This window comes from Tamandua tetradactyla, chromosome 26 (genome assembly GCF_023851605.1).
Source record: "Tamandua tetradactyla isolate mTamTet1 chromosome 26, mTamTet1.pri, whole genome shotgun sequence".
NCBI classification, from domain to species: Eukaryota; Metazoa; Chordata; class Mammalia; order Pilosa; family Myrmecophagidae; genus Tamandua; species Tamandua tetradactyla.
Window position 1 is genome coordinate 43,990,107 of NC_135352.1, and position 22,027 is coordinate 44,012,133.

General features: G+C 43.4%; 1 protein-coding gene across 1 annotated transcript in view; it reads left to right on the forward strand.

The window, feature by feature from the left end:
- SH3RF1 (SH3 domain containing ring finger 1) overlaps positions 1 to 20,487 on the forward strand; it is a 205,131-nt gene extending 184,644 nt beyond the window's left edge. Inside the window, exon 12 of the mRNA XM_077144597.1 lies at positions 20,254 to 20,487. Within this exon, the coding sequence (XP_077000712.1) occupies positions 20,254 to 20,422 (169 nt within the window). The 3' untranslated portion in view covers positions 20,423 to 20,487. The remainder of the gene's footprint in view (positions 1 to 20,253) is intronic.
- The last annotated feature ends 1,540 nt before the right edge of the window (positions 20,488 to 22,027 follow it).

Sequence of the window (22,027 nt, forward strand, 5' to 3'; positions counted from 1 at the left end):
GAGAAAATTTCAGCCCAATTTTGCATTTTTACAAACCGTGTGTTCAGTGGAATGTTAAATAGAACACCCAGTCTGACCACCTTTTCACAAGCCGTCTTGTTTTCATGCAGTAATGGTAATAGTATTTTGTTTGGATTCTTAGTTCCGCCTGTCTATAAAAACAACAAAAAATGAGTAGAAACAAGTACTAGAGGGAATCGGTTATACACCAGGAAATGAAATTTTTTAGTTAATTGAAAGCTACCAGCTGTATCATTTGGGGATTAGCTGTTTCAATAATTCAAAAATGCAACACAAGAAAAAGTACTTAATACTGAAGAAGAAAAATTAACTTTTACATCAGTATGATTCAGAAAGTGTTTTAGGATCTTATGATCCCTTGATTTACAATATAAACATTGACAACTCTTACACTGGCAAATACAGAAGCCTGGAATTCTTTTTGTCAAACTTTTTTCCATAGAAATATATTTCCTGTGTTTAGTATTGGGATGATACGAGATGGGTTTCAACTACAGATTATAATGAGAACAAACCTAAAACTTCCTCTCAAACCATAACCATGTCCCATAAATCTGAAGAACAGGATGTGGCTGAGCCCCCGAGCTGTGGGAGGAGTGTCCACGGGGTGTGGAGATGTCAGCAGGCTCATTATAAGAGAGGAAGGGTGAGCCTCCGAGTGTGTTGACAGGTCTTGGTGTCAGCTGAGCAAATTCGCTGAGGAACAAAAGGATTCTTTTGTGAAAGACCAAAGAAAACAATCAGGAAACAGCAGTATATCTTGGAGGCAGAAAATTCATAATTGATGACAGCACAAATAGTAGACAAATATTTTAGGCTCTATTTTAGAGGGCTTAAGAAAATATAATTTGGAAATTGCAAAGAGAAAGGGGAAATAAAATATTTCAGAAGGGGTGACAAATCACGTGTGACAGGTTTATATTTTCTTCTTTAAAAAAAAAACCTACAGGTAAATGGCTTATGGAGGGAGCAAGTCATCTCTATCTGTGTGTTTTTAAATTCAGGAATTAAACTGATAACCACATACCTTTAAGCCCATATACTTATTTGGAAGGGAAGCTGATATTTGAACAGGGATTATGTTAGAGCACTTAGAAACATGCAAATTGGATTGAGATAGATTTACAGAAAAGCTGTCAGGCTTAACCAGCAGGATTAATTTCTTTGCATCGGTGACAATGAACCCACTGGGTAAAGCAATGGACATAATTTACTCAGACTTCAAGCAAGCTACAAAGCAAGCAAGTATGGCTTTGCCAGTGAAGTTTTAATTGGATATTAGATTGCTGTGCAGCTGGCAGAAAGCAGGGGGCAGTTGCCCACCAGCCTGTGTGATGGGCAGCCCTCTGAGCCACAGGGAGTCCATTTGGGGCTGTAATTGGGGAGACTAGAACTGAAAATGTATGAATTACAGAGAACAGCAGGCCTGAAAGAGAGAATTTACAATAAGGAAAGATTTCAGCTGCCTGTTTTGATGTGAATCCAGCCCAGGAAGGTTGGCGGTGGCTGGTGGCGGAGCGTCTGAAGGTGGGGAGACCCTTTGCCCCTGGAATCCCACCCGGTGACCATAACCAAGGGCTCAGCTGAGGCCACTCAACCGTGAGGACGCAGTTCAGGGCTGAGTCTAGAAGTAGCCACAATGCTTGTGTCCTAGTTTGCCAGCTGCTGGAATGCGATATAGCAGAAACGGAAAGTCTTTTAAAAAGGGGAATGTATTAAAGTTGCAAGTTTACAGTTCTAAGGCTGAGAGTGTCCCAATGAAAGCAAATCTATAGAAATGTCCAAATTAAGTCACCAACAAAAGGTTACCTTCATTCAAGAAAGGCCGATGACGTTCAGCGTTCCTCTCTCAACTGGAAAGGCGCATGGTGAACTTGGCGACATCTGCTAGCTTCCTCTCCAGGCTTCTCGCTTCATGGAGCTTCCCCAGGGGCGTTTTCCTTCATCTCAGAAGGTCAGTAGCTGGTGGACTCTGTAGTTTTCATGCCTGTGCTGCTCTCCTCGTTCTCAAGTTTTCTCCAGAATGCTGCTTCTTTTAAAGGAGTCCAGTAATCGGGACCCACCTGGGATGAGTGTAGTCGCATCTCCCTCTATACCTACAGTTGGGTGAGTCACATCTCCGTGTAAATAACCTAATCAAGTTTCCAAACTATAGTACTAAATAGGGATTTGGAAGAAACAGTTGTTCTTACAAGACTGATTAGGATTAGAACATGGCTTTTCTAGGGTATATAAATCCTTCCAAACCAGCACATCCCCCAAGGGAAGTTCAGCAGCCGGGTTTGCAGTGAGCGCTGGAGGTGTTAGGCTGTTTCTTTTCACCATCTGAGATACTTGTTCTGCGTGATCGCATGTACTATGCTGAGCATGCTGGGCAGATAGAGTGAACACGTCCTCCCAGCCCTCACGCAGCCTGTGGTCTGGCAGAGTAAATGAGACGGGGACACAGGTGGTGTTACACAGTGTAGACATGAGAGCTGTGTGGACGCCTCTGGGATGTAGTCCAGCATGAAATTACTTCCAGCCGTGGGCCCAGAGGAAGATTTCGCAGGGCACCCGGACACAGGATTAAGAGGTTGGTAGAGTGGAATGAGCAGAGACGTGGTGCAGGGACCCCCAGTGGAAGATGCTGTGCTATGCATGGCTGTGGAGTGGACATGCTTGAGGGACATTTTCGGGTTTAGGAACTCTTTGGTGTATTTCATGGAGATAAAGTATTTACAGCTATAGAGAGAGGTTAAGTCCAGCTCACCATGGGAGGGCTTTGTGTGCCCAGCTAGGGATCCGTTTTACTCACGACCTGAGAAGCCATTAATGACTTTTGAGCTTTAGATAGAGAAATAGAGTTGTCACTTAAGAATACTAGCATGTCACCCTGTGTCGAGTGGACTAGGGATGGGAAGGGATTGAGGCACGGAAGCTGGGCACTTTATCTGACCAGGTGACCACCCAGGACGTGGCAATGACAGTGAAGAAAAGGGAGATAGGCCGTGTCCCTGGAAGGCACAGAGGAGTGAGCTTTCACTTTGTGGTTCCGGACTTCCAGAAAGCTCTGTTCTGGTACAGCTGAGGGATGCGGGGGTGGCACTGACGGGGAGGCCCGGCGTTGCCCTCACAGCTGCTGGAGACACTGGGCGTGGCCCAGGCTCTCAGGCCTGATGGCGAGCACATGCCTGGAATGCGGTTTTAGGAGTGAGTCCGGGTTAGAAGTCCGTGGGTGAGCCACGAGGCTGGAGGCGGGGCCCCCCGAGCCGGCTGAGGGGTGACAGCCCCCAGCAGTCCACGCCGGCAAGGCTGTGCCACGGTTTCGGTGACTCCACCCCCCGCGGGCTTCCGACTCAGCAGTGAAGATGTGCTCCCGCTGGGGCCCTGGCAGGAAGGCTGTGCTCTCAGCCCGGCAGCAGTTCTAGTTCAGAAGATTTGACAAAATTGGTTTAGTACATTTTACAAAATGCTGTTATGAATCTAATCCACATCACATTTTTCAGGAATGCTTTTTGTTCCATTTCAACTTTAAGAGCACCTCAGGGGACCTGTGGGGAATATATCTCATGAGGGATCTCCTCCGAGTATATAGTTGGAGTCATTTGTACACTTTTTCCCAGAGAGGCAAAGCTTTGAGCAGATGTTTAACTACCCCAAAACGTGACCAAACCCTTGCTTTTTACCTGAATTTTAGGACATTGGCATTAGACTAGAAACCACTTCAAAAATCTCCTTTTGATGAGTCCGTGATGTAATTATTTGTTCCGCATTTAAAGGTGCCCACGGAGAGCCCCTGCTGTCTCGTATGAAGGTTTGTCAGGTCTCATTGGCATGAAATCCTTTAGTTCTGCTTGAATCAGGTCATGGGCAGAGGTGGCCAGCCCCTGCCTAGCCCCAGCCTTGCCACTGCAAGCGCCAGTCCCCAGACCCACAGACCCACAGACCCCAGACCCCAGCCCCCAGACCCCCAGCCCCTGCTCCTGCCTCTTCATCCGACCCGATGGGGTATGGACTGTGTGGGGGTCACGCAGCATGCAGGGCGCTCAGCTCGGCTCCGGCCTGCCCTCTGCGGCAGGGAGCCCAAGGCGGGCCTGTGGGGAGGTGGCCCAGGCAGAGGCTGCATCATGAGCCCTGGTCCCTGAATCGCATGGTTTCACCACCCTGACTGGCCTCAGATTCACTCCTCCTCATCTGTGACATCCTGTGTTTTAGTGAACAGAAGCTTTTTGTATGCTTGCCTTTTAGAGCATACTAAGGAACGTTTATGAGAAAAAGATAGCTGCCATAAGGGATGTGAATTTCCTTTATAGTAAACCATTTTATTTTTATATTGTCTAAAATAAGTCAGAATTTGGAAAATGGTAACAATGTTTTGCTGTTTGGGAAAGTATATTATAAAAGTGATCTTTACAATAGAATGCTATGCAACAAGAATGCATCTGCAGAGGAAATAAATACTAAATGTTCCACACCAAATATTAATAGTAATGAGATTATGGGTGATCTTTTTTTAACTTTTTTATTGTATAGAATAACATATATACAAAGCACAGAAATAAAACAGCAATAGTTTTCAGAGCACTCTTCAACAGGTAGTTACAGGAGAGATCCCAGAGTTGGCATGGGCTACCCATATGCTCCTCTCATATTTTTCCTTCTAGCTACTCCAGAATATGGGAGACTAGAGGCGTAAATATTTTTTTATCACCACAGTCAACTTTTTTCCTTCTTCTTTTGTGAAAAATAACCTATATACAAAAAAGCTATAAATTTCAAAGCACAGAATGACAATTAGTTCTAGAACTTACTTCAGAGTTTGACATGGGTTACATTTCCACAATTTTAGATTTTTACTTCTAGCTGCTCTAAAATACTGGAGACTAAAAAAGATATCAGTTTAATGATACAACATTTATATTTATTTGTTAAGTCCTATCTTCTCTGTATAACTCCACCATCCCCTTTGATCTTTCCATCTCTCTCTTTAGGGGTATTTGGGCTGTGGCAATTCTAAATTTTTCATATTGGAAGGGTCTGTCCGTAATGTGGGGTATGGAGGTGCAACTATCTATCTGATGTTCTGGAGAGGCTGGGCTAGGTGTCAGGACTTACCTGGACCAGGGACCCATCTGGAGGTTGTAGGTTTCTGGAAAGTTACTCTAGTGGCTGGAACCCTTGTGGAATCTTATCTGTTGCCCTAGGTGTTCTTTAGGATTGACTGGAATGGTGTTGGCTGGGGGTTGGCAGGGTATGATAGGTAGCAAGGTCTACCTGAAGCTTGAGTAAGAGCAACCTCCAGAGTAGCCTCTCGACTCTATTTGAACTCTCTCTGCCACTGATACTTTATTAATTACACTTCTTTCCCCCCATTTGGTCAGGATGTAACTGTTGATCCCATGGTGCCAGGTCTGGATTCATCCCTGGGAGTCGTCTCCCATGTCGCCAGGGAGACTTTTACCCTGGATGTCATGTCCCATGTAGGGGGGAGGGCAATGATTTCACTTGCAGAGTTGTGCTTAGAGAGACTGAGGCCACATCTGAGCAACAACAGAGGTCCTCCAGAAGTAACACTTAGGCATGCCTATGGGTAGTCTAAGCTTCTCCGCTACCTACATAAGCTTCACAAGAGTAAGCCTCCTGATCGAGGGCATGGCATATTGATTAGGGTGTCCCTAAAGTTTGGCACAGTGTCAGGGGATTCCCTGATGGTAAGGTTTAGTAGTTCCATATTCCTTCTCCCTTCCCTCAGGGGACTTTGCCAGTACTTTTTTATTATCTGCTTAATATACTTTAGGATGTTTCTAGGCATTACAATAATCTACACAGGATTAAAGGATCTCTTTCTTATGCTGTGCTTCCTGTGTTTCAGTTGTTCAAATGAGCTATACAGATAGGTTGAATTAGGTTATGCATTACAGAAAATTTCAGTTCCAGACCAAATAAACCTTTCTTCTATTAGTCTGAAAGAATATGTGTGGTTCTAAAATATAGACCCTGTCTTCCTTACTCCTATGTTCTGAATTACTTTAACCCCAGCCTGTTTGGCTTCATTCTTATCTCTAAATCTCAGGTTATTTATATAAAACAGACTCTTAAAATCCAGAAATAATAGTTACCATTCCAGACCTAATGTGTCTGCCCTAAAAGTTACGATCTAGGCCCCTGTTTTCGTATGAGCATTTTCTAAAGGTGACCATACCATTTTTCTTCTTTTGTTTCTGGCTTATTTTGTCTCACCAAATTTCCCACATGTTCATTCACATCGTTGCATGCCTCACGACTTTGTTCCCTTTTGTAGTAGCACAACCTTCATTCATGAGTACACACCATCGTTCACCAATCTACCTCTCCGTCAGTGCATCCTTCAGCCACCTGCATTCATCAGGCATCATGTGTAATGCCCAAAGTCCACAGTCCATCAGCATTCTCAATTGTAGATGATTTCATTTTCCCAAGAGACAGAAAACCAATAAACACACCCTCGCCAAATAGGAAATCTAAACCTCCTCTTAACTCTTGTCCCTCCCGCCATCATTTACTTCTGCTGTTGCTGTGGTAGTGCTGATGGTTTCCTTATGAACATAGCTCATAGCATGCAATAGCAGTTTTCCGCTTGTACCCTGGACTTAAACATTCTTTGTACAAGAATCATATCTTTGAAGTAATTCTTGCGAGAACGTATTCATATTTCTAGTGTTCATCAGTGGGACACATAGGTCTATGCAACCCCTTCAATCTTGTTCATCTTCAATATGGTAATGTTGCTTCTAGACCCACTAGAGAATCACCTTCGCTCCTATCTATTCCCTTACACTGGAGTTCAACCTCCTTAGTTAACGGTTCACCCATCTCTAGCTTCTGTGTGTCTCTAAGTCCCCTATATTCTGTATTATAAGCCTCTGATTATACCTTTATGCTGTCATAAAAATGGAGTCATATAGTATCTACCCTTTTGTGTCTGGCTAACTTCACTCAGCATTATGTCCTCAAGGCTCATCCATCTTGTCATGTGCTTCAGGATGTCATTTTGTCTTACTGCTGCATAATATTCCATTGTATGTATATACCACATTTTGTTGATTCGCTCGTCTGTTGATGGGCATTTGGTTTGTTTCCATCTTTTGGTGATTGTGAATAATGCTGCTATGAACATCGGTGTGCAAATGTCTGTTTGTGACGTTGCATTCAGCTCTTCTGGGTATGCACCAAGTAGTGCTATTGCTGGGTCATAGAGCAACTTGATATTTCATTTCCTAAGGAACTGCCAAACTGTCTTCCATAGTGGGCTGCACCATTCTACATTCCCACCAGCAGTGCACAAGTGTCCCAGTTTCTCCACATCCTCCAACATTTATAGTTTCCTGTTTGTTTAATAGCAGCTGTTCTTATGGGTATGAGGTGTTATCTCATTGTAGTCTTGAGCTGCATTTCCCTTGTATTGTCTCTTGTATTTATAGCCAGTGAAAATGAGCATCTCTTCATGTGCTTTTGAGCCATCTGTATTTGCTCTTCAGAAAAATGCCTACTCATAAATTTAGCCCATTTTATAATTGGGTTGTTTCTTCTTTTGTTGTTGAGTTGTATGATTTCTTTGTATATATGGGAAATTAAACCTTTGTCCAATATGTGATTTCCAAATATTTTCTCCCATTGAGTTGGCTGCCTCTTCACCTTTTTGAGAAAGTCTTTTGAAGTGCAGAAGCATTTGAAATTGAGGAGTTTCCGTATTGAAAAGACTGTTTTGTCCCAGTTCAGTGGGTTTGGGGACCTTGTCAAAAATCACTTGACCATAGATTTGGTGGTCTGTTTCTTCACTCTTCATTCAATTCCATTGGTCAGTGCTTCTGTCTTTGTACCAGGACCATGCTGTTTTGACCACTGTGGCTTTATAATAGGTTTTAAAGTCAGGGAGTGTTAATCCTCCCACTTTTTTCTTTTTTAGGATGTGTTTAGCTATTCAGGGTCTCTTTCCCTTCCAGATGAATTTGGTAGTTAGCTTTTCTAAATTTTCAAAGTAGGTTGTTGGAATTTTGATTGGTACTGTGTTGAATCTGTAGATCAATTTGGGAGAATTGACATCTTAGTTATATTTAGCCTTCCTATCCATGAGCAGGGAATGTCTTTCCACCTATTTAAATCTTTGATTTCTTTTAGCAAAGTTATGTAGTTTTCTGTATAGAAGTCCTTTACATCCCTAATTAAGTTCATTCCTAAATACTTGATCCTTTAGTTGCTATTTTGAATGGAATTTTTTTCTTAAATGACTCCTCAGCTATGTCACTGCTTGTGTGTAGAAATGTTACTGGTTTTTGCACATTAATTTTATATCCTGCCACCTTGCTGAATTTGTTTATTAGCTCAGGTAACTTTGGTGTAGATTTCTCAGGATCTTCCAAGTATAGTGTCAAATCATCTGCAAATAATGAGGGTTTTACTTCTTCCTTTCTAATTTGATGCCTTTTATTTCTTTGTCCTGCCTGATTACTTTAGCTAGAACATCTAGCACAATGTTGAATAATAGTGGTGACAGTCGGCATCCTTGTCTTGTTCTTGATCTAGGTGGAAGACTTTCAGTCTCTCTCCATTGAGTACAATGCTGGCTATCAGTTTTTCATTTATTCCCTTTATCATATTGAGGTAGTTACCTTTGATTCCTATCTTTTGGAGTGTTTTTATCAGAAAAGGATGCTGAATTTTGTCAAATGCTTTTTCAGTATCAGTCAAGATGATCATGTGATTTTTTTCCCTTTTGAATTTTGATGTGCTATATTGTGTTAATTGATTTTCTTGTGTTGAACCATCCTTGTATTCCTGGTATAAACCCCACTTGCTCATGGTGTATAATTCTTTTAATGTGCTGTTGTATTCGATTTGCTAATATTTTATTGAGAATTTCTGCATCTTTGTTCATTAGGGAGACTGACCTGTAGTTTTCCTTTGTTATAGCATCTTTACATGATTTTGGTATTAAAATTATATTAGCTTCAAAAAAATGATTTAAGCTTCATAAAATGAGTTAGGTAGAGTTCCTTTTTCCTCAATTTTTAAAAAAAGTTAGAGCAGGATTGGTGTTATTTCTTTTTGGAATGTTTGATAAAACTCCCCTGTGAAGCCATCTAGCCCTGGACTTTTTTTTTTGTAGGAAGATTTTGAATGATTGATAGAATCTCTTTCCTTTTGATTGGTTTATTGAGATCTTTTGTTTCTTCCTAAACAGTATAGCTTCTTTGTGTGTTTTCAGGAATTTGTCCATTTCATCTAAGTTGTTTAGTTTGTTGGCATATAGTTGTTCATAGTATCCTCTTATGATTTCTTTAGGGTCTGTGATAATGTACCCCTTTTCATTTCTGATTTTGTTTATTTGCATTCTCTCTCTTTTTTTCTTTGTCAGTCTTATAGTGGCCCATCAATTTTATTGATATTCTCAAAGAACCAACTTTTGGTTTCATTGATTCCTTCTATTGTTCTTTTGTTCTCCCATTCATTTATCTCTGCTTTCATCTTTGTTATTTCTCTTCTGCGATTTGCTTTGGGATTAGTTTGCTGTTCTTTCCCACGTTCCTCCAGGTGTGCTAAGTCCTCGAGTTTTGCTTTTTCTTGTTTTTTAATGTAGGCATTTAGGGCAATAAATTTCCCTCTCAGCACAGCCTTTGTCACATCCCATAAGTTCTGATGGGTTGTATTCTTTTTCATTCATCTCCAGATAGCTACTGATTTCTCTAGCAATTTCTTTGACCTACTTGTTTAAGAGTATGTTTTTCAATCTCCATGTATTTGTGAATGTTCTCATTCTCTGGTGGTTATTGAGATCCAGCTTCATCCCCTTGTGATCAGAGAAAGTGCTTTGAATAATTCCAGTGTTTTTAAATTGATAAAGACTTGTTTTGTGCCCCAGCATGTGATCTATCCTGGAGAATGTTCCATGAGCACTAGAGAAGAATGTGTAACCTTGTCTTTTAGGGTGCAATGACCTATATATGTCTGTTAGGTCTAACTCAATTATCAAGTTATTTAATTTCTCTATTTCCTTGTTCATCTTCTGTCCGGTTGTTCTATCTATAGAGGAGAGTGGTGTATTGAAGTCTCCCAGTACTATTGTTGAAATATCCATCATTCCCTTCAGTTTTGCCAATGTCCGTCTCAGGTACTTTGGAGCCCCTTGATTGGGAGCATAAATGCTTATAATTGTTATAACTTCATGGTAAATTGACCCTTTAATTAGTATGTAGTGTCCTTCTTTGTCTCTTATGATGTCTTTGATATTAGCATAGCTACTCCTGCTTTCTTTTGGTTACAACTTGCATGGAAGATCTTTTTCCATCCTTTAACTTTCAATCTATTTGTATCCTTGTGTCTAAGGTGAGTCTCTTGTAAGCAACATATAACTGGATTATATTTCTTAATCCATTCTGCCAATCTGTATCTTTTAATTGGTGAGTTTAGTCCATTAACATTCAAAGTTATTACTGAAAAGGCGTTTCTTGAATCCACCATCTTACCTTTTTAATTTTATTTGTCAGATCTATATATTCTGTTCCCTCTTTCTCTTTGTATTCTTTAAATTACCCTTAGTGGTACTCTTCAATTCTGTGCCCTTCTCCAGACCTCCCTCTCTTGTTTGTTTGTTTTTTTTCAGCCATCAGAATTCCTTTTAGTATTTCTTGTAGGGTCGGTCCCTTGTTGACAAATTCTTTCAAGACTACTCTGTGAAAACTTTAATCTCTCCCTCGTTTTTTTTTTTTTTTTATTAATTAAAAAAAGAATTAACAAAACAATTAGAAATCATTCCAATCTGCATGTACAATCAGTAATTCTTAATAACATCACATAGTTGCATATTCATCATTTCTTAGTACATTTGCATCAATTTAGAAAAAGAAATAAAAAGACAACAGAATAAGAATTAAAACAATAATAGAAAGAAAAAAAAACAAAAAAAACAAAAACAAAAAACCTATACCTCACATGCAGCTTCATTCAGTGTTTTAACATAATTGCATTACAATTGGGTAGTATTGTGCTGTCAATTTCGGAGTTTTTATATCCAGTCCCGTTGTACAGTCTGTATCCCTTCAGCTCCAATTATCCCTTCTCTTTTTTTTTTTTTTTAATTAACGGAAAAAAAGAAATTAACCCAACATTTAGAGATCATACCATTCTACATATGCAATCATTAATTCTTAACATCATCACATAGATGCATGATCATCATTTCTTAGTACATTTGCATTGGTTTAGAAGAACTAGCAACACAACAGAAAAAGATATAGAATGTTAATATAGAGAAAAAAATAAAAGTAATAATAGTAAAATCAAAACAAAACAAAAACCTATAGCTCAGATGCAGCTTCATTCAGTGTTTTAACATGATTACTTTACAATTAGGTATTATTGTGCTGTCCATTTTTGAGTTTTTGTATCTAGTCCTGTTGTACAGTCTGTATCCCTTCAGCTTCAATTACCCATTGTCTTACCCTGTTTCTAACTCCTGCTGAACTCTGTTACCAATGACATATTTCAAGTTTATTCTCGAATGTCCGTTCACATCAGTGGGACCATACAGTATTTGTCCTTTAGTTTTTGGCTGGATTCACTCAGCATAATATTCTCTAGGTCCATCCATGTTATTACATGGTTCATAAGTTTATCTTGTCTTAAAGCTGCATAATATTCCATTGTATGTATATACCACAGTTTGTTTAGCCACTCTTCTGTTGATGGAGATTTTGGCTGTTTCCATCTCTTTGCAATTGTAAATAATGCTGCTATAAACATTGGTGTGCAAATGTCCGTTTGTGTCTTTGCCCTTAAGTCCTTTGAGTAGATACCTAGCAATGGTATTGCTGGGTCGTATGGCAATTCTATATTCAGCTTTTTGAGGAACCGCCAAACTGCTTTCCACAGTGGTTGCACCCTTTGACATTCCCACCAACAGTGGATAAGTGTGCCTCTTTCTCCGCATCCTCTCCAGCACTTGTCATTTTCTGTTTTGTTGATAATGGCCATTCTGGTGGGTGTGAGATGATATCTCATTGTGGTTTTGATTTGCATTTCTCTAATGGCCAGGGACATTGAGCATCTCTTCATGTGCCTCTTGGCCATCCGTATTTCCTCTTCTGAGAGGTGTCTGTTCAAGTCTTTTTCCCATTTTGTAATTGGGTTGGCTGTCTTTTTGTTGTTGAGTTGAACAATCTCTTTATAAATTCTGGATACTAGACCTTTATCTGATATATCATTTCCAAATATTGTCTCCCATTGTGAAGGCTGTCTTTCTACTTTCTTGATGAAGTTCTTTGATGCACAAAAGTGTTTAATTTTGAGGAGTTCCCATTTATTTATTTCCTTCTTCAGTGCTCTTGCTTTAGGTTTAAGGTCCATAAAACCGCCTCCAGTTGTAAGATCCATAAGATATCTCCCAACATTTTCCTCTAACTGTTTTATGGTCTTAGACCTAATGTTTAGATCTTTGATCCATTTTGAGTTAACTTTTGTATAGGGTGTGAGAGATGGGTCTTCTTTCATTCTTTTGCATATGGATATCCAGTTCTTTAGGCACCATTTATTGAAGAGGCTGCTCTGTCCCAGGTGAGCTGGCTTGACTGCCTTATCAAAGATCAAATGTCCATAGATGAGAGGGTCTATATCTGAGCACTCTATTCGATTCCATTGGTCGATATATCTATCTTTATGCCAATACCATGCTGTTTTGACCACTGTGGCTTCATAATATGCCTTAAAGTCAGGCAGCGCGAGACCTCCAGCTTCGTTTTTTTTCCTCAAGATGTTTTTAGCAATTCGGGGCACCCTGCCCTTCCAGATAAATTTGCTTATTGGTTTTTCTATTTCTGAAAAATAAGTTGTTGGGATTTTGATTGGTATTGCATTGAATCTGTAAATCAATTTAGGTAGGATTGACATCTTAACTATATTTAGTCTTCCAATCCATGAACACGGTATGCCCTTCCATCTATTTAGGTCTTCTGTGATTTCTTTTAGCAGTTTTTTGTAGTTTTCTTTATATAGGTTTTTTGTCTCTTTAGTTAAATTTATTCCTAGGTATTTTATTCTTTTAGTTGCAATTGTAAATGGGATTCGTTTCTTGATTTCCCCCTCAACTTGTTCATTACTAGTGTATAGAAATGCTACAGATTTTTGAATGTTGATCTTGTAACCTGCTACTTTGCTGTACTCATTTATTAGCTCTAGTAGTTTTGTTGTGGATTTTTCCGGGTTTTCGACGTATAGTATCATATCGTCTGCAAACAGTGATAGTTTTACTTCTTCCTTTCCAATTTTGATGCCTTGTATTTCTTTTTCTTGTCTAATTGCTCTGGCTAGAACCTCCAACACAATGTTGAATAATAGTGGTGATAGTGGACATCCTTGTCTTGTTCCTGATCTTAGGGGGAAAGTTTTCAATTTTTCCCCATTGAGGATGATATTAGCTGTGGGTTTTTCATATATTCCCTCTATCATTTTAAGGAAGTTCTCTTGTATTCCTATCTTTTGAAGTGTTTTCAACAGGAAAGGATGTTGAATCTTGTCGAATGCCTTCTCTGCATCAATTGAGATGATCATGTGATTTTTCTGCTTTGATTTGTTGATATGGTGTATTACATTAATTGATTTTCTTATGTTGAACCATCCTTGCATACCTGGGATCTCCCTCGTTTTGAAGGACAGTTTGGTTGGTACAGAATATTTGGCTGGAAGTCTTTCTCTTCCAGGATCTTGAATATATCATACCACTGCCTTCTCACCTCCAGGTTGCTAGTTGAGTAATCTGAACTCAGTCTTATTTGATTTCCCTTGTATGTAGTAGATTGTTTTTCTCTTGCCCCTTTCAGGATTTTCTGCTTCTCTTCAACATTTGGCAAACTGATTAGTATGTGTCTTGGGGAAGTTCTATTTGAATTTATTCTGTTTGGAGTTCTTTGGGTTTCTTTGACTTGTATGTTTAAATCATTTATGAGGGTTGGGAAGTTTTCCCCCATTATATCCTCAACTAATCTTCCTAGCCCTTTACTCCTCTCTTCTCCTTCTGAGACACCAGTGATTCTTACATTTGTGTGCTTATCTTACATTTGTGTGCTTATTTTGCCTATTATTTTCCTGAGTTCATTCAATTTTTTCCATCTTTTTTTGCCTTTTGGGTCTTCAAATATCACTTATTCTGTCCTCTATATCACTTATTCTTTCTTCTGTCTCTTCAGATAAGGTGTTGTGTGCCTCTAGTATGTTTTTTTTTTTTACTTAATATATGCTCATTCCATTCCACATACATAATCAGTAATTCACAATATCATCACATAGTTGTATATTCATCACATGATCATTTCTTAGAACATTTGCATCAATTTAGTAAAAGAAATAAAAAGACAACAGAAAAAAATTTTTCACAACCATACCCCTTACCCCTCCCTTTCATTGATCACTGGCATTTCAAACTAAATTTATTTTAACATCTGTTCCCCCTATTTCTGGTATGTTTTTTATTTGGTCAACAGAGTCTTTAATCTCTGTAATTTCAACTATTTTTCTATTCACTCTTTAAATTCCTTTTCGTGCTCTTCTCCTATCTTCTTGATCTCCTTTATATCATTGCTATCCCACTCACTTTATTAAGTGGAGTTGTACGAACATCTTTGATTAGTTGTTCCAACATCTGTGTCTCCTCTGGTGTTTTAATTTGGTCATCAGGCAGGGCTATATCTGTCTGCATTGTGATATGCTTAGTGATCTTCTGCTGTCTTCCTGGCATGTAAATATCTTGATTGATTTACTTTGGGAGTTGATTTGTTTCGGGAGTTGATTTGTTTCAGGAGTCTAAGGCCCGTGTTTGCAGGATGGTTGTACAGCAGGGAGCAGGGCACAGGGTGGGGCACTCAGGGCAGGTGTGGGTGCAGGTTCGGGATGTTACACTGATGCTTGTGAACATGGGTGCCCAGTGTCCAGGGAGGACATAGCTGGGCAGGTACACCGGTCTGGGGGGCTGTAACCCTGGTGTGTGCTGGTCTAGGGCACGGGGCCCTTTGTGCGCATGTGCAGAGCTGTGGCAGCAGGTCAGTGTTACATCTTTGTGCACTAGGGGCAGTTGTGACCCGGCTGCGCAGGTCGGCACTTTTTCCGAGCTGGGAAGTGAGGCTGAGGGCTGTGCGCATGCGTGGGCCTGGGAGTGCGGTAAACGGATGCGCTGAGCTCGGGGAGGGCGGGGTGAGGCTGTGGGACACTGTGGCGGGGGCGGGGGTAGCCTAGGGATGGAGTTCAGAGCCCACAGCCTTTATGTGCTGGCAACATCCTGCAGGGAACAGAGGGGAGGCAGTGCTCGGGAGGGTGCAGGAGAGGTGGGCTGGGCTGCACTTGGGGTGGGGGGTGGGGCAGGGACGTGCGCCGGGAGTGTGGGGAATGGGAGCAGGTGAACGGGGTTCAGGGGTGTAGGGGTGGGGTGAGTCCCTGGTCACGGGGCTGCGCTGGTGAGGGTAGCGCCCCAGGAACGCGGCCTGGCTCACTTCCTAGTCCCGGGCTCCCGTCCGTGCACTCCCATGGGCTCCATGCCCCTTCCCCAGGCCCCCCACTTTCTGCCCCCCAGTTCCTCAGCCTCTGCAACCAGGGCTGCCACGTGTGGGGCAGGAGCTGTCCCAGGGCAGCTGCACTCCCGAGTTGCCGCCTCCGTCGCCCTCCTGTCCCTTCTCTAACTTTTCCGTGGAGCATGGCTAAGCTCAAGCCACTCTAGTCTGCAATATTCCTGTAAGTCCCTATGGGCAAGTTTTAATTTGTATTTTGTGCTTTTCCTGTTTCCCACGTTTTCAGCATTGAATATAGAAAACTTTAATAAAATAACTGGAAAACACAATTTATTATGTATTTTAAGTAAGTCAAATTAATGTTTGTTTCTGGACATAGCTTACATTTTTTCCCAATTATAAAGGACCAGGTCCTTTCTGAAGGATTTGGAAAGAGTAGAAAATTATAAGAAAAAAAAGGTCACTGTTATTTTTTTTCCACTAATTTTATATAAATCATTTTTTTGTTGTTTTATTTTGTTATTCCTTTATTTTAGCATTTTGGATTTTATTAGAAATTGACCTTTAGGCCTTCCTTTCCACATGTTAAATATCTGTTAGTCTCTAATTCTGATGTTATTGTGTTTTTGAAACCAGGAATGGCTGTTACACTATGCTGACATATAAGGATGTGGCTAGAATATGTTGGCCCTCTGCAAAATTTTCACAGACACTTAATTTTAGTGAAGTGGAGAAAATCATCTCTAAATGCTGAGGCTCCTTGTGGGAGCTGCACCTGTGGAGACAGGGCAGAGGGGAGGGCAGCTGTCAGCCCCTCCCTCACTTTCTTCCTTACTGTTGCCTGCTGATCTTTCTTGTAGAGCCAAAGCCCTGTGTCCTCTTTCCTCTTATTTGACAGCGCCACAGGGGTTTGTCTAATGATGCTGCTGCGAGTCGTTTCTTTTTGTTTTTTGTTTTTTTGTACGCTGTATGGCAGGGTCACGTTTCATTATTTTTCCATGTGAGTATCCCATTATTGCAGCACCATTTGTTGAATTTTGTTTATTTGGTTTTATGTTTGTTTTTTTTTTGCTTGTATGTTTGTTTTTGGGGAAGTGCATGGACCAGGAATTGAACACGGGTCTCCCACGTACGTGGCAGTTGAGAATTCTACCACTGAACTACCCTCACACCCCATGCTGTGAGTTTTTTTGTTTGTTTTAATTATTACTAGGGAAGTTGGAGGAAAAATCATGCAGAAAGTACATGTTTCCTTTAAGTGCCCTCCCACAGCACTGTTTTCCCTGTTATGAGCGCTGCATCATTGGGGTAACTGTGTGACAACTGATGAAACAATGTTATTATAATTATTCTACTAACTATAGTCCATACTTTACATTAGGGCTCCCTGCTTGTGCTGTATAGTTTCATGGTTTTTTATTTTTATTTTTATTTCTGTATCTTACATACAACCTAAATTTTCTCATTTTAACCATGTTCAAATATGCAATTCAGTGCTATTTATAACACTTACAATAATATGCTACCCTCACCACCATCTAATAGCAAAACTTTTCCATCACTTCAAACAGAAACTCTGTACCAGTTAAGCATTAACTTCCCATTCCCTAATGTGTATTCTAATTTCTGACTATTAATTTGCATACTCTACTTATTTCCTATATGTGAGACCATACAATAATTATCCTTCTGTGTCTGGCTTATTTCGCTCAACATGATGTCTTCAGGTTTCATCCATGTTGTAGCAGGTGTCAGGACTTCATTCCTTCTTACAGCTGAATAATATTTCATTGTGTGCATCACCACATTTTGTTTACCCATTCATCAGTTGATGGGCACTTGGGTTGCTTCTGTCTCTTGGCAATTGTGAATAATACTGCAGAGAACATCAGTGTACCAGTTATCTATTTGAGTCCCTGTTTCAGAAGCAGGATTGCCAGAGCATAAGAAAATTCTGTAGTTCACTTTCTGAGGAACTGCCAAGCTGTTTTCCACAACAACAGCAACATATTACTTTCCCACCAACAATGGATAGCCAATACTTGTTATTTTCTTTTTTAAAAGTATTATTATTAGTAGCTATTCTAGTAGGTGTGAAATGATATCTCGTGGTTTTTTACTTGCATTTCCCTATTGGCTAATGCTGCTGAGCAGCTTTTCATGTGCTTTTTAACCTTTTGTGTATCTTGTTTGGAGAAATGTCTACTCTAATCTTAAGCCCATTTTTTAATTGGATGTTTGTCTTTTGTTGTTGAGTTGTAGGATTTCTCTATATATTCTGAATGTTAAACCCTTATTGGAATGTGGTTCCCAATTATTTTCTCCCATTATGTAGTTGTCTTCTGCAAAGTAGGCTGCTGGAATTTTGTTTGGGATTGCACTGAGTCTGTAAGTCACCTTGGGCAGAATTGACATCTTAACCAAATGTAGTCTTCCAGTCCATGAACACACAATGTCCTCCCCTTTGAGTCTTCTTGGTTTCTTTGAGCACTGTTTTGTATTCTTCCATGGACACATTCTTTGCTTCCTTGGTGAAATTTATTTCTAGGCCTTTGGCTCTTCTGGGTGCTCTGCTGCAGGGTTGGGTTGCAGCGATATTGCAGAGTGTTGACGCTGTCAGTGACTGCAGAGGCCGTGCCCGTCGGTAGTCCCGACGCTGATGCAGTGCCATGCCTCTTCCCGCCTTCCAGGGTGATTGAACCCCACGCCCTGAGGCCTCTAAATACTCATGGTTGCCTTGGCTGAACCTTTCCTGCAAATGATAAACCAGCCTCTGTGCTTGCTTCCGCTGCATATCTTGCATGGTGATTTGGTCCCTGCCGTAAGAAGTGCAGGCATTGTTTGGCCAGCCTCTTGGCCTTCCACAGAGATGCTTTTTTCATAGTGTGGCAGTCTCAGACTCTTGCTGTGGTCCTTCTTAAAGTGAGTTGACTCTGGATATTATGGAATGGAGAATGGCAATCTTCTGAAAAGATTAGGCTCTAATCTTAGCTATACTGTTATTGACATTTCAGAGGTATTGGAGCAATTTATAAAATTTGTTCTGGCTATCATTTTTTGAAGCTTTAAAAACTTTTTTCACCTTCAGTCATCTGTGGTCCTATAAACTCATGCTTAGACTTTAAGAAGCAAATGTACGTAGAAACTCAAAATCACCTTTACATCTGAATACCCAGTGCTTAGCATCAAATAATGAAAGATGTATATCTGCATTCATTAGTTGTTTAGTTACTTATTACCATGGAACAAATACCCCTGAAGCTTAGTGACTTAAGGCTACAATAAGCAGTTATTTTCCCACACTTTCTGTGGGTCAGCAGTTTGGCGTGGCTTATGGGGGTGGTTCTGCTCAGGTTATTTCTTGAGGTTGCAGTCAAGTCATTTGCTTAAGTGTAGTTACCTGAACGGCTTTGCTGGAGCTACAGGGTCCCCTACCAAGGCAGCCCACTCAGGTCACTGTTGACAAGACATCTGCTTTTGGAAAGAGGCCTTCTCAGCCAGCGGTCCTCTCCGCAGGGAAGCTCCGGTGCCTTCACAGCGTGGCGGCTGGTTCCCGCAGAGCAGGCGAGCCCCGGAAAAGCCAGGTGGAAGCCACGATGGATAGTCCTTATGACCTGGCCTCAGAAACCCCACAGTCATTTTTACAGCATTGTGTGTGTTCCACAGGCCGTCCCTGTGCACAGCAGAGGAGTGTGGAGGCCAGGAGACAGCGGTTATCGGGGCCAGCTTGGGCTCCACACCACCTCTGTTCTCACCTTTTGGAAAAGCAAAGAGGATTAAAGAGGGTAGTAACAGTGGAAAAACAGAGAAGGATAAAAGGATCTAAGGATATGGAGCACAAAACAAGTTAGCTGCATGTTCATTCTCACATCTCATAATGCAAGAGCCAGCATGGTTTCTGGGACTTCAGTGCAGTAATTAATCACCTCTTTTTCTACTGATACCTAACTGAGAGGCAGCAGAGGCCGTGAGGCTGTGACCCTGAGGGTTCCAGGTCAGCCTTGTCACTGTGGCAGTGGCTTGAATTTGTGGCCCAGCCCTCCCCCACCGTGCATGAAGGAGTCTGCATGTGGAGGAGAGAACTCGTCCCCAGAAGGGCAGCTCACGCGTGTGGCGCCCGATGTAGAGACACAGAGCTGGGCTTCCAGATCCCCTCCCCCAAGTGGGCAGTCACACCCCAGCCCCCAGCTCTGGGTTCCCAGCGTGGCGGAGCCCACCCAGCCTGTGGGAGCTGAACCCACCCACTCGGCTGCTTCTCCAGGCCTCGCCCACCGAGTAAGCCACCCCTTCTTCCTGGAGGAGGGGGCTATGGAGACGGTGCCCCTCCTGGGAAAGGGGCAGAAACTTCCTTCTCTTGACCAAGGTGCAGGCACTGGGAGGGTACGAGACTGGCTGTCCATGTGAAGGTCACTCACGTGAGCCAGTCTGGGTCTTCCCTAGGGGACATGGTGCATTTCTGGACTCCACCTTTGCCCATGCAGGGTCCACCCACCTCGGGGTAGTTGTGTTTTGAGCTATATTACAAACCTTGTGAGCAGCCTGCTTTCTCTCCTGGTGGAGAAGGCTGGTGCCCACGAGCGTGCAGCCGTGGCCACCCCTTGCTGAGCCCCCGCGGCCGTGTGTGTCCCCGGCCGTGGCCGTGCCTTGCTGAGCCCTCGGGGCCGTGTGTGTCCCCGGCCGTGGCGACCCCTTGCCGAGCCCTCGTGACCGTGTGTCCCCGCAGGCACCGCGTGGTGGTCTCCTACCCCCCGCAGAGCGAGGCGGAGCTGGAGCTGAGAGAGGGCGACATCGTGCTGGTTCACCGCAAGCGCGAGGACGGCTGGTTCAAGGGCACGCTGCAGCGCACCGGGAAGACCGGCCTCTTCCCCGGCAGCTTCGTGGAGAACATCTGAGGACGCGGCGCCGGGACGGCCCAACCCGCTGCCCCGGAAACGGCCACGGCGGGCGCGGAGGCGGTGCGCACTCGGCCGGCCAGGTGAGCTGCGGCGCGCGTGGCTCTGTGCGTGCACGCGTGTCAGGTGTGCCTTGTCCCGGCGGAATCACCATACAGAGCAACCTTGTTTCTAAAGATATATAACGAGAATGGGCAATTGTTTACAAGGCTTAACTAATTTATTTTCTTTTTTAAACTTGAACTTTGCTTGTAACAAATGAATTCTTTGGAGTATGATTTTTAAAAATTATTAATTTATGAAATGATAGCTGAGGAGAAGCTGGATTCTTTCCTGTTGAAAGCCAGAGGCTCCGACGCGAATGCGCCTCCCTCCCTGCCCGGCCTCTCGTTTTGCTTCTTGAGACAGAAATGCCGGCTCTCTAACCATAAACCTCGGAGATGAGCGTTGTTGGGGACCCAGAACAGGCGCCTGCAGCGGCATCGGGGTCGCGGGTGGGGAGACGGGGTCCTCGCCCGGAGAAGGCAGCAGCTGCCTGCGCTTCGGACTTGGTCCAGAGTCGCCGGTCCGGACGACCCCGTCCTCGCTGTGCGTGGCTGATGTTCCCGGGGAGTCGGTAACGCGATGGAGACTAAAGCACAACCCTTGGATACAGGCACTAGGAGTGTATTTAGTTTTGTAACAGAAACCGCTGGGCCGCGGCGCGCGCTTGGGGAGCACGCAGCTGTGCTCGGGTCTGAGAGGGCCCGAGGCGCCCTTTCCGGGGCAAGGCGCGGGGGCGCAGCAGACTCCCTCCCCTCCTCTCTCCTGAGAGCCACCCCCCCGCACGTGTTGCGCATATGCGCCCAGCCTCCACTCGTGTATACCCGCCCTTGCAGCCCGACTGCGTGACCCCGCCCCGTTAGCCAGCACTCGGGAACCCTCGAGGTCCAGGGACAGGCTCTCACAGGCCCTCCCCAGGGGTGCAGCTGCTCTGTCCAGGAGCTGTGCCTATCCACTGCAGCCGTGAGCGGTGCACGTGCATGCTCATGAGTGTGCATGAGCGTACCACGTCTCCCAGCTGCCAGACCCACGCCCGCCTCTGCCCAGCTCCCGTGGCACTGCCCTTTGCATCACCCCTGCCCCGCTCCTGTGGCACTGCCCTCTGCACCACCCCATCCCACCCCTGTCCCACTCCTGTGGCACTGCCCTCTACACCGCCCCATCTGCTCCTGTGGCACTGCCCTCTGCACCACCCCTATCTGCTCCTATGGCACTGCCCTCTGCACCGCCCCATCTGCTCCTATGGCACTGCCCTCTGCACCGCCCCATCTGCTCCTGTGGCACTGCCCTCTGCACCACCCCTATCTGCTCCTATGGCACTGCCCTCTGCACCGCCCCTATCTGCTCCTGTGGCACTGCCCTCTGTACCGCCCCATCTGCTCCTGTGGCACTGCCCTCTGCACCGCCCCTATCTGCTCCTGTGGCATTGCCCTCTGCACCACCCCATCTGCTCTTGTGGCACTGCCCTCTGCACCGCCCCTATCTGCTCCTGTGGTATTGCCCTCTGCACCGCCCCATCTGCTCCTGTGGCACTGCCCTCTGCACCTGCACCGCAGTGCTGCC